Source organism: Pelodiscus sinensis, chromosome 2 (assembly GCF_049634645.1).
Source record: "Pelodiscus sinensis isolate JC-2024 chromosome 2, ASM4963464v1, whole genome shotgun sequence".
NCBI lineage: Eukaryota > Metazoa > Chordata > Testudines > Trionychidae > Pelodiscus > Pelodiscus sinensis.
The window spans coordinates 93,062,553-93,076,250 of NC_134712.1; the positions used below are offsets into that span (position 1 = coordinate 93,062,553).

The window sequence follows — 13,698 nt, forward strand, 5'->3', positions numbered from 1 at the left end:
CTTTGAGTGTTCTACTGTCAGTGTTGGTGCACCTCTGCACGATTGATCAGAGGTTTTTAGAGCAGTGTCCTTGCGGGCCGTGCAGGCACAGTGCATGGCTCACACACCTTTGGTGCCCTGACATTGTGCATGTGCAGCTTCCTTCTCTGGAATGGAGACCACACTAAAATTCCAAAGTTGAGGAGAGGAGGGTGGGAAGTGGAGCACCCACAGGGACACTGATCTCAAAGACTGTTAGTTACTGCACAGGTGAGTAACCTCCTCTTCTTTTTTGAGACATGTCCCTGTGGGTGCTCCACTGTAGGTAACTGAAAAGCTGTATGTATTAAGGAAGCAGGCACTTCAGATCTGGTGAAAAAGCTGTGGCTAGGACAGGTTTAGCCATGCTAATGTCTAAGAGCAGGCTTCGAGTGAGTGCCCAGTGTTTTGCAAAAGTTTGCTCTGAGGCTCTGAAGAGGTCCATAATTAGGACCTTGTGTAACAATGCTATGGATGTGGATACCAATCTTCTGCAGGGTGCTCAATGTTGACCTTGTTGGGTGATAGCATAACCAGATGCAATCCAATATCCAGTGTGAAAGCCTCTGTGAGGAGATGGCTTTACCTTTATTATGGTCTGTTATTGATATGAATAATTTGGGAGAGGATTTAAAGGGTTTTGTCCTGTGGAGGTAAAAGGATAATGCTCTGCACATGTTAAGCATGTGCATTGTGGATTCAGATGTGCTGGCATGTGGTTTTGGAAAGGACCGCCTGGTTATTATTAAGGAAGGAAGAATGAACTTTTGGTAGGAATCTGAAATGAGTGTGGATGGAAACTTTGTCCTTAAAGAATGCTTTGTATGATGGTTCTGCCATGAGTGCTGCTGTTTTCCCCATTCATTTGGAGGACATGATAGCTACCAAGAGTGCTGTTTTCTACAATAGATGCAAGAGACAACATGTTGCCAGTGGTTTGAATGGTTAGTGCATTAGAGCACTGAGCATGAGGTGAAGGTCCCAGGGCTCTGCCAGGATAAAGGGCTGGAAGACCCCCTAAAGAATCTCTGTGTTAATGGATGTGCAAATATAGAAGTATTCTCTCTTTTCAGGTTGAAAATATTAATGGCTGTGAGATCTACCTTTATGGAGCGAAGGGAGAGAGCTTAAGGTGTAAAAGGTAATCAAGGATTCATAGACTCATAGACTTTAAGCTCAGAAGGGACCATTATGATCATCTAGTCTTAACCCCTGCACAGTGCAGGCCACAGAATCTCACCCACCCCTCCCAGAATAATCCTCTCACCTATATCTCAGATATTGAAGCCTTCAAATACTTTGAAGGCCCCAAGATGCAGAGAATCCTCTAGCTGTGATCTGTACCCCATGCTACAGAGAAAGGCGAAAAACCTCCAGGGCCTTGAGAGGTTCTTGAGAGGGATGTTGAGGCAGACATCTGTTAGAGCACCAGTGGGTAAATCGTTTCCATTTTTGCACATAGATTTAGTGAGAGGTCTGAGTTCTGCTATGGAGTAACACTGCTTGAACAGGTACGGACCATTTTAGTTCCTGAGCGGAGAACCACTGAAGTACCAGGCTTTGAGATGTAGCATGTGAAAGTTGGGGTACTGTGCCTGTGTTTCTGGTTGTGACAAGAGATTGTGGTTGGACGCAAGAGCAGAAAGACTATCATCCTGGTGAGGAAGGGGTGTAAGGGTTGTCTGTGCCATGAGGGGACTGAGGAGTATGACACTAGCTCTGTTCTTTCATATTTTTTCTACTACTCAGTTCAAGAGTGGTATTGATGGGAAGGCATATAAGAGACCACAATCCCATGTGATTAGTAGTGCATCTCCCAGAGACTGTTTGCCTATCCTGGCTCTGCAGCAGAAGTCTGGTCACTTCTTGTTGCTATGAGTGGTGACAAGATAGATCCTGGGGTGACCTTACAGATTGAAGATTGGGTTGATTGCTCAGTTTCTCCCGCATGCATGTTCTTGAGAAAGAGCTCAGCTGAGTGAGTGTGCGATGGTATTGAGAAATCCTAGAAGGTGAAAGGCAGATGTTGTTATTCTATGCTGGAGACACCAATTCCAGAATCTTATGGATTCTGTGCAGAGAGTGTGAGATTGAGCTCCCCCCCTCTTATTTCTGTATATAAAATATGTAGGCTACATAGTTGGTGTAGACCAGAGGTAGGGAACCTTAGGCCCAGGCGCTGCTTGGATCTGATCCCCAAGGTTCAGCATTGGGGAGCCCACACTGGTGCTCAAGCCCCTCTGCCAACCACCCACAGGACTGGAGCACACAAAATCTAGTAGCCTGGGCCCCCCTTAGCTCTGGAGTGCAAAGGGAATGTGGGGAGTGTCTTCTTCCTTCTCTGTCAGGGGCTTCTTTTTTTGGGTCTGGGGCCACACAAGTGATTCCCTACCCCCGGTATAGACTCTGGGTGTGCAAAGGGAATGTGGGGAGTGTCTTTCTCCTTCTCAGTTAGGGACCACATCACTGAGAGTTTGGTTTTTTGTTTTTCACTTGTGTGCAGCTCCTTACTGATTTTTCTGTGGGTCAGTGGCCCCCCAACCCTGAAAAGGTTCCCAACCCCAATCTAAAGAATGGTAATGAAGATAACAATTTTCTCTGAGGAACACTGCGGGGCTCCATCTCTGGCCAGGGACAGCAGAGAAGAGACTGGGGGGGAGGAGAGGTTGTGAATGTGTGATGTCAGGCTACTGAAGGTGCATGAGCCAGGCACTGCACTTGTGTGGCCTATGAAGAATCTGCTCAGGCACACCAACACCTACAGTGGAGCACCTACAGGGACATCTCTCTCGAAGAAAAGAAGTTAATTTACTTGTAACTGGAGTTTTTCAAGATAGGATCTGCATATTCCCATTCAGGGGATGTACCAGCAGGGGGAAGCTCAAACAGTGGAACTTTTACATGCCGCAGGAATGCATATGAACTCCTCTTAGTCCCTTCCCTTTGTATATGTCTATTTTCTAAGGGCAAGCCTATAAAAGGTGGCCTGTTGCTCCAATCACCTTAGTTCCCTCCACCATTTCCTGCAAATCCCCAATATTGTTAGGATCCCAGAAAAGAGAGAAAAGGTGGGCTAGAAATGAAAAGTGCTAAATACTATGTCACCAATGCCACACTGCATGGTACTCCAGGAAGTTTTCCTTTGAGCTCTCCCCTAAAAATAATTACAAACTCTAATTCTGCCTAGCTTTGTACAGCAGCATGAGGCTGTATGGTTGCATATCCAAAATGCCAAAAACTGCAGCAATAAATAAACAGTAAGTATCCAGAATAGGTTTTGGTTTTCTTCCTTTAGAAACAGGTATTCTGCACCTCAGGCAAACTTCTTTCGTCACTGTAGAATGTAAGGAAGGAAAATACATAAAGCACCAAGAAACAAATAGAATAGTTTCAGGAAATCTAAACAGGACTAGGCAAGAGAAACCTACCAAGAAAAACGATAAAGAAATGTAATGTGAGGAAAGTAGTAAGACAACAATGACTCTAAAATGATTTTAGACTCAGAATTTCCAAAACTAGGTTTCTGTTTGAGGTGGTAAATAGCAGTTTTAAGTACTTTAATTTAAGACACAAATAAAGGTGCTGCCCTACTGCAAATTAGCACAAGGAGTAGTGGTTTCAAGGTTATGTATATTAATTTCACTGATGAGACCCTAGATAGCACTTTCAATCTGTGCAATGCTAGCAAAAGAGATACTATATCAACTAGCAAAATGGTTTGGGAAAATCTATATATGGAGTCATAGCAAACCCTTCTCTCCTGCCTTGCATCAGTATGAGTTAATTCACCCATTAAGATCAATGAGAATTGGCTTCCATAGATGCCAAATAATATTCAATATTCACTACACATTCCCTGCTATGCCATGTGTCAGCGTAAGTGTGAACCACACCCTTCTGTTATGAAAGGGCCTTAAGATGCACAAATTGTGTCTTCTCAAGAGGCTATGAAGACCACTTCATTTTTTTAAGAGTAGGCTACATATTCAACACCTCTCTGAGCTTTCTCACTGCTATTGTACTGCAAAGTTACATCTCTTAAAAGTTGAACTAATTGAATATTTTTCCTCATCTTTCCCTTTTGCAGGAAGACAGAAAGAACGATCTAGTAGATATTTTCCATCTATAATTTCTATGAACACATTTACAAAACACATACTTGCAGATGCACTGACAGGGGGCCAAAAGGGTAGCTTCCCAAAAGGGATCCAGTGTTTCAAAGGGGCTCGGGCCCCTTTTAAATTGCTGTCGGAGCACTATACCATGCACGGCAGCGTGGAGGGCTGGCTGCTCTGGCCCTGCACCTTTCCCCTGAGGCTCCACCCTTTCTGAGATCACAGAGTTGCTCTCTCTCCATATACATTTGCCCAGGGGCCCACAGAGACTGTCAGCCCTGCTGCGTACTTGTCTCTAGAATGCTGGACTCCTTTAAGCACCTTTAAGAGACCAACAATTCTAAGTTTATACATATACAACTTAATTCTTTAAGTATACATTCAATTTAAAATTACAGTTGCAATGAATGCGTTTCTATAAAAACAACTACAGGTAAATTCCAATTAGAAGAGATATTGGGTTAAAAGCATACCAGTGAAGTAACAATTTCACTTACCATTTATGCCGTTTTTTTCTACCATAAGGCTTTCTCCCACGGAACAATTCAAATCAAATGTGTATCGACCTAGGTAACAATGCTTCACCATCTGATTCAAATGTTCATAAAAGTGGCAATGATATAATAGAGCCTGAAGGGCAGGTTTTCCTATCTGAGACAAACCAGACTCTTCATCATGCACACAAGGCCCCTGAGGAAACAAAGGTAATCAAAATGTATTTCTTTACAAGAATCTAAATTACAATACATACTCCCCTGTGGGTGAAAGGAAGCCCAAAACTTTTCTACACAGCCTAAAGAAAAGTCTCAATATAAAAATTATATTTAACTAAAATAAAAAACTTCTGTATCATGGCAACGTGTTCTATCGTACATTGTATAGATTTGTAAGCACTGCATTCATTTGTGATGAGTTTTAGGACTTGCTTATAAATCACAAGTAGTCAAGTTTTTATAAATTTCTTATTTAATTCTATTTATGGACAGCAATTGACAGTTTATGTCAATGAGGAGAAAAAGCAGCTCTGAGCAAAGCTAAATTACTAAAGTAACTTCAAGGAGTATTAGAATTCTTGGCTCAAGCCAATAGATGCTGCTGCTAAAGCATGCGCTGAAAGGCAATTCACTACAATGCACATCCACACTACTTGCTCTATTCCATATTTTTAATTACAATAAAAATAACTTTAAGAATTTAGAATGAGTGTTTTTAGGGGGTAACAGTAGATTCATTAAAAGACATTTCACTTTTATAGACCTCTAATATACTTTACCAATACTCTTCCAAGCAGCACTTTAATTTCTCTGTCTCTAAAAATAAATATCTTGAACAAACCCAGACACTGATTGAAGGCTACAGAAACCCTAAAATGGATCCATTCATTCTAATCCAATAAGAAATATAACATTATTTTGAGTGTAATGTAGTATTAATACAGAACCGTGCCAAAAAAAAAAAATCAACATTTGCTTTTTGCATCCACTGAAGCACAATCAGAAATTAAAAACAACCTCAAACAATTCGGTGCTTTGCATAAATTGTTAACAATGAGTTAGAGGGCTACACTCCATCCACTGAGGTAACAGCGCTATGCATTATATCAACCACAACAATTGCATAATTAGGGAATTTTGCAGACAATAAATATGAAGAAACAAAATACAGGACTATGTAGCACTTTAAAGACTAACAAGATGGTTTATTAGATGATGAGCTTTTGTGGGCCAGACCCACTTCCTTGATCTGAGGAAGTGGGTCTGGCCCACGAAAGCTCATCATCTAATAAACCATCTTGTTAGTCTTTAAAGTGCTACATAGTCCTGTATTTTGTTTCAGCTACACCAGACTAACACGGCTACATCTCTATCACTATTCTACAATAAATATGATGACATTCAGTTCAAGAGATCCTATGCCAGTTTTAAAATCCTGTTCCAAGCATTTCATGGCCACATGGGTGTGCTAAAAATCACTGGAGTCTTTCACCAATTATGTTCACAGCATGCAGTGACTTCAACAACCTTGAGGTAACATACTGTGTTGTGATCCAGTAACATCAAATTATATGGGTTGATTTTAACTGATGGCAAAAGTGTGCTATGCCATTTTAAAGATGTGGGAGACAGAGAGCTTGCTACATTGCCATTAAGAAAAATAACTATACTAACTATGCAATAAACATTAACACCCAAAATCTAGCCTACACTCTTTATTAAAAACCTTTAAAATGTTTGCCTCAAGGAAAAAAAAGTCTTAATGTACTTCATGCCTATGAAATATTTCCCTACTATCATGGGCAATGGTTGAAGGCCTGACTTAGGGAGGCAAGTCCCAGCCCCACCTCTTCTGTGCCCCCCAGAGCCACTAGCCCCATCCTGCACCCCATCCCTACATTTGGGTGCACCAAAGGCTATTGCACACATACCCCACCCACCAGGCAGTTGTACAGCTCCAGTTTCCCTGCTCCCAGAGCACTGGGCAAACCTAGCTTTCCACCCCTTTCCACTTCCCCATTCCAGGAGTAGCTAGACAGCCATGTGGCCCTGGCCCCAGCTTCTCCACAGCAGCCAGGCAGCAGCACTACAGCCCCAGCCTTCCCAGCCAGCCTGAGTGTGGTGGGTGAGATCCCCTCCTCCCCAGATTTTTTTGGGAAGAAAATGCATTCCCCTGGCTATATTATCCACTGTCCATGCCTACTATCCTCCATATTCTTTTTGTCAGCTTTTCATTTGAACTTTCTTGTGTTAACTTGTTTACAAACAAATCAACTTAGATTGACACGAGGTGGGTGAAGGGGAGAGGGAGGAGCTGCATTTCTTTCCAATACAAAATTTAATGCTGATAGTAATTTTACATTTTAAATTATTGACTTGACTCTCTGATCGGTTAAAATAAAACAGTTATCTACCTCTCAAAACTGGTACTTATGACATGTTGCTCATATCCATTCCACATACATGTGTGCACGTTGCTCCTGTGCACTGGTTATGGAGAGTGCAAGGCTACCATTTCAATGAGGTTCCTGGCCTCCTCCAATGTTTCAGGGGTGGATGGAATATCCAAATCACCATCTAGCTCTCCCACGTTAGAGAGTCCACCAAAACTAGATTCAACATCTCCGATGCAGGACACACTCCATTAGCCTTCTCATCTTTGGTCATTGGTGACTGACCTCTCTCTGACCACTTTGTCTCTTATATGGAACCAGAGAATGAAAATAGTGCCAAGAGGTTGGTGGTAGGGATGTAAATGGTTAACCGGTTAGTTCTGGGTTTGCTAGTGGGAGCTGGAGCTAGTGGGAACTCCCCACCTGCCCTGAGCAGGGGACTGCTCCAGTCTCGCAGGGTCTGCTGGACCAGCCTCTGTCTATATACACTAACAGAATGATGCCCCTCAGGGACCTCCATAACCAATCCAATGAGTATCACTAGGACAGTGGTCACCAACCAGTAGATCAGGATCTACTGGTAGATCTTGGAGCCTCTAACAGGTGATCCTAACTGGTTTGGCCAAGAGGCTGTCAAGTGCCAGCACTTCAGCTGCTCCTCCCCGCACTGCTCCTTATCTCCTGCCCTTTGCCTTGGAGTTGCCTCTCCCCCAGGCAGCCTCCTGCTGATGTCAAGGTGCCCCCTCCCATTCTGTATCCTTTCAAAGCAGAGTGGGGGCACAACAGGACTTGGGATGGAGTTTGCTGTCTACTTTAGGGAGTGGGCCGGGGCCAGGGCAGGGGTGAGCCTGCCTTAGCCCCACTGCACCAGCACTCAGGAGCCACCTGAGGTAAGCAGTGCCCAGCTGGAGCCCACATCCTGAACTCCTACCCTAGTCATGAACTCCCTTCTGCACAGCAAGCTCCTGCCCCAGCCCCCCTGCATTCCAAACGTAGTCCCAGAACCTCTTTATCAGAGGCAGCAAGGAGAAAGTGGAGGGAAGCAGAAGCCGTGCTGGGGGGAAGGCAGAGGCACAGCAGTACTGCGGCTCTGCCTTTTAAATGAAGTAAGAGCCAGGCTCTTACTACGTTTAAAAGGCAGAGATGTGGCTCTTACTTCATTTAAAAGGCATAGCCACAGAGGGGTTAGCTGCCATCCAGCTCCTAGTACATTCAAACTGCAGAGCTGCAAGCAGGGGTAGCAAGCTCACCCTCCCCTTAATCACTGATCATCAACTATTCGATTAGCTGATTATCTGCAATTTAACATCCCTAGTAGGCACAGAGTATACCACACATCACACCCAAGTGCCTTAACCATTTATACTAAGAAAACTGTGAACTCAACAGAAGTGCCCTCCCTAGGATCAATGTTTGACTGTGAGACATCCTGGGAGGAGAAGACTGGCTCTAAAATGATGAAAAGTTCTTGCCCTTGATGCTCGCCGGCTGGCCATTCTCCTCACCCACCACTGACACACAGTCTGCCACGCTGAAAGTCTTGGGCAGACTTTACGGTTTGGCTTGCGAAGTTGGTCGGGTCCCCCCATAGGATCACATGCAGCTTGTCATAGAAGCGGCATGTTTGCAGCAATGCACCATACCCATATGTTTGCCTCCTTAGTTTTGTGATAGGACTGCCTCAGTTCCTTTATTTTAAAATGGCACTGCTGGGGGTCCCTGGAGTAACCTTTCGCCACAATACAATTTGTTATCTTCTCAAAGACATCAGCATTTCTTTTGCTGTTTCACAGCTCTGAGAAAATGAATTCCTCTCCCCATACCTCAATGAAGTACAAGATCTCCTGAAGACTTTTTTGCACCTCTGGGAACTGGAGCTCATGGGCCTTGAACTCGTGGAAGTTATGGCCATGTGTGCTGCTCATGTGGACTGCCTGCTCTGAGGTTTGCTCACAATGCTGGCCACATGGAAAATAACATTCAAACTTTCCTTGGGGCTTTTTCTGTTCACATCAAAAGCAGTATAGATGCAAATTCTTACCAGAGCGGGGCACTGTGGGATGCCTCCCAGAGGCCAAGAATCTCGACTTTCTCAACTCTGAATTTGACCATGCAAAGTCAAAACTTGCATTGTTCCCCGTGAAAAGCAAGAGTATTGATATAAACTTTAGTGACCTTTAAAGTCAACAGAATGAGTTGTGTGGACCCATTCTGTTGACAGTAGTGTGGACTCACTGTTTAGAAAAATCTACCTTGTGCGGCTAAATTCGATCTAAACTCCTAGTGTAGACTAGGTCTAAGGGAAGGACTAGTCTGAGAAAATAAAGGTGAGATCATCCTTGGGATCATGGTGAAGAACTGAGGTGGTTGAGGGGTACACTCCCTCAGGCAGTATGCAAAAGACATCACCCACATGCAAGGCCTCTCACGCATCCATTAATGCAGTGGTTTTCAAACTATGGATTGTGACTCAGTACTGGGTCATGGAATGCTACACACTGGTTGCTGCAGGGTAATCAGTGGGGGTGCTAAGGCAGACTAGCTGCCTTTCTAGACACTGCAGACTACACTATACCCCAGAAGAGGCCAGCAGCAGGCCCAGCTCCCAGGTTGCAGGAGGGGGATGGGAAAGTACACAGGGCTCCACGCACTACCCCTGTCCTGAGCATTAGCTCTGACTCCCATTGGCTGGGAACCAGCTGCTGGCTGCTTGTGGGTTGCAGCGTAGTCTGCAGTGCCAGGAGTGTCAGGAAGCCTGCCTTAGCACCCCCACTGCACTGCTGATCAGGAGCCACTCAAGGAAAACTCCTCCTGCCCCAGCACTGAACCCTTCCCCCAAAGCTGGAGCTTCCTCCTGCACCCCAAAGCTCTCACCCTCAACTCCAACCCGGAGCCTATACTCTATTCAAATTATGTTGGCTCACTGGCATCAACAATGTTCTTCAATTGGGTCACAAGAAAAAGAGTTTGAAAGCCACCACACTAATGAATATGGCTTTTCATGGCAGTTCCACATCTCAACAACAGAAATGCCATATGCCAAAAGTGGGAATGCACAGGGGTTCTTGATATTTTAGATTTTAAAAGAGAGAGATTGAGGTTATTTATACAGCATGATCCTCACCATTTTTTGTAAACTATTGTTTCCACCGACTGATTCTCTTAAGGTATCACTAATATAATCCGACTATCACCTACATTTTGTATAGTACATTCCATGTAGTTAAACAAAAGGCTATTATTTCCCTCAAGCTATCTGAAAACATGAAAAGAATATTCATATCCATATTTTTCTCTTTGAATATATCAGTTCTGACAGTTACACAGAATTATTTCTTTCTCTTACATGTGGTACATATCTGGGATGCAACACTATTTTAATTTCAATTAATCTACTTCTGCCACACTGACTTTCCTTACTAAAATGTAGTTAACTCACCTGCCAAGCACAATCTTTCACTTCTTCTGTTGGCATTGGGATTACAAGAAGGTTCTGAAGAATAAAAGCAGCCTAAAAAAAAGAAATGAAAACATCGATACTGCCATCTTGCTGCAGCAACTAAATAAAGCAAGATAATCAGATCCAAAAGCACTCTGAAAGCAAAATCAAAGGCCAAATAGATATGATAATCAACAAGTCACCCTGCTGACTTAAATATTCCTGAGGGTGTTTCACATTTCAAGCTTCTAGAAAGTTTAAAAGGGACACAGTCAACTTAAAAATAACTAAAAATCACTTAAAGCTAATATAATAAAGAGGAAAAAATTACGTTGTGAAACTGATAGCACTTTGTATAGCAGTTCAACAGTTTTCCCATTATAGTCAATTTCCCTGTTTGTGTGGATTTTACAGAACAGCAGTAAAAAGAAAAATATTTTCAAGTTAACGGGGAGCTGTGATTATAAATTCATCAAAAAAGCAGAGGAAGTCTGGAGCAAGTGTAGTAACTGAAACTACCTTAAACTTAAAAATGAGTAGTGAAATAGGTTAATATTACTCTGGAGTGCATTACAGCAGTGTTATATATAATAGCTGGGAAAAAAAACAGTTCTCTCTACTTGGCTATAGAGAGGTCTCAGATGGAATACTGTGTCTAGTTTTGGGTTTACACTTCATGATGGGTGAAGAATTTGAAGAGTCTGCAGGAGATCAACAAAAATTATAAGAGGTCTGGAAAAACATGGCCTATGAAGAAAGATCATGAAACTAGGCATCGTTAGTGTGGAGAAAAGATGACAGAAGGCAGGTGGGAAGAGGAGACTTGATAACAGTCTTCAAATATATTAAATACTGATCAATTGTTCTCTAGAGCCACTAAAATGAAGGAAAAGAAATAATGGGCTTAACCTTCAGCAGGGGAGAGGTAAGTTAGATATTAGGGGAAACTACCCTCGTAGATAGAAAGTTAGGTCCTGGAATAGGCTTTCAAGGGAGGTCGTGGAATCCTCATCACTGGATGTTTTTAAGAACTGGTTGGACAAACACCTATCTAGGGATACAACTACTGGGTGATAAATACAAACTGTACATATAATTTAATAGGTTATTTTCCACAGTGCTGTGATATTAGCTACCAATGTCAAGAGGATTAATGTACAATCTGTAGCTCATATATAATACCAATGAATATTTTTATACACTTCTCTAATAAAAGAAATGTCTCAGAGGGGTAGCTGTCTTAATCTTTCTCTGCAAAAACAAAGAGTTCTGTGGCACCTTAAAGACTAACTTTAAGGTGTCACCGGACTCCTCATTTTTAAGAAAAGAAAAATAGTTCAATGTGCAAGGTTAGGCAACGCATATAAAGTAAATCCAGCTTTAAGTTCCTTTAACGTGGAGAAAAGCAGAAAAGTATTTTGTTGTTTTTGCATTACATACACTATATCAAAATTAATTTAAAACTGTTTGTAGCCTGGACTTCAAAATGCTATAAAAATGTATAGCAAGAATAGCTAAGAGATTATTTTTATGAGGTTAAAGAAAGTAACAGCAGACAACATCTTTGTGTATGCAACTCATTTTTATGACGCCACTGAGACTAGCATAGCACTGAAACAAATTACTTCTGCTTTACATTAGTAGTCATGTCTCTGGCACTTTTCAAGTGAATGCTAAGACAAAACAAGAAAAAGATGTATTTTCATTATGTAGCATTTAACTTACAAGGCAGCAGGAATGTTGTGCCACTTGAGAAAGTCTTGTAAGCTTTCCTCCCAGTAACAGTTTATGAAGGAAGTATCTTGTACTATTTTTCCCCTTAAAGGTACATTCAAAAGACAAATGTACATTCATGCTGTTACAGGTGATTCCAGATTCTTTATGGAAGTATGCTGGTGAATATGAATATAACATAACTGAAATATGTATTATGCAAGATACTTTATGTGAGATATCACTGGAAAGGATATAATCTACGGAATAGGATTATTCTCTTTGAAGCCATCTTCAGGACACCACTGGCTTCCTAAGGAAACAACAGTGCATCACCATCCTGGCCACCACAGACACAGAAGCTCTATACTCAAATATTCCATATGAGGATGGACTATGAGCTGTTAGGAACGGTATCCCTAATGATGTCATGGCACACCTGGTGGCTGACCTATGTGACTTTGTCCTTGCCCACCACCATTTCCTATTTGGGGACAAATTATACCTTCAAGTCAGTAGCACTGCTACGGGTACTCGCATGGCCCCACACTATGCCAACATTTTTATGGTTGATCTAGAACATATCCTCAGCTCCCATCTCTAGTACCACCACTCTGCTTACGCTACATTGATGATGTTATCATCATAAGGACCCACGGGAAGGAGGCCCTTGAAGAACTCCATTGGGATTTCAACAATTTCCACCCCACTATCAATCTAGGCCTGGAACAATCTACACAAGAGAATAACTTCCTAGACACTACAATACAAATAAATAATGGTCACAAACACCACCTTATACCGGAAACCTACTGACCACTAGTCTTACCTACATGCCTATCCAGGACACATCATATGATCCACTGTCTACAGCCAAGATACAACCATATCTGCTCCAATACCTTAGACAGAGACAAACACCTACAAGAGCGTTATCAGGTATTCTTAAAACTTAAATACTCAGCTGGGGAAGTGAAGAAACAGACTGCAAGATCCAGACTAGTACCCAGAAGCCACCTAATTCAGGACAGGCCCAAAAAGGAAAATAAAACACCACTACCAGTTATCACCGACAGCCCCCCAGGTAAAACCCCTCCAGCATATCACTGACAATCTACAACCTATTCTGGAAAATGATCCCTCACTTCTCTTGGGAGAAAGACCAGTCCTTGCCTATAGACAGCCCCCCAACCCGAAACAAATACTCACCAGCAGCCATACAACCCAACACAGAAACACTTACCCAGGAACCTATCCCTGCAATAAATCCCACTGTCAACTCCACATATCTATACAAGCGACTCCATAACAGACCCTAACCATCTGGGGCTCATCCACTGCACATCCAGTAATGTGGTATACGTGATCAAGTGCCAGCAATGCCTCTCTGCCATGTATATTGGCCAAACTGGACAGTCTCTATGCCAAAGGACAAACGGACACAAATCAGACGACAGAAATGATAACACACATAAACCTGTAGAAGAACACATTGACCTCCTTGGACATTCATTAATGCAGTAGTC

At 42.6% G+C, this 13,698-nt stretch overlaps 1 protein-coding gene across 8 annotated transcripts in view; it reads right to left on the minus strand.

Moving 5' to 3' along the window:
- RTTN (rotatin) overlaps positions 1–13,698 on the minus strand; it is a 173,244-nt gene that overhangs the window by 46,950 nt on the left and 112,596 nt on the right. For all 8 annotated transcript variants that reach the window (XR_331929.4, XM_075921044.1, XM_075921045.1 and 5 more), the window contains 2 exons: positions 10,460–10,531; positions 4,631–4,823 (listed from right to left, as the gene is read on the minus strand). Coding sequence is in view for 7 of the 8 variants with exons in the window: in XM_075921044.1 (XP_075777159.1) it covers positions 4,631–4,823; positions 10,460–10,531 (265 nt within the window). In the remaining variant the exon portion in view is untranslated. The remainder of the gene's footprint in view (positions 1–4,630; positions 4,824–10,459; positions 10,532–13,698) is intronic.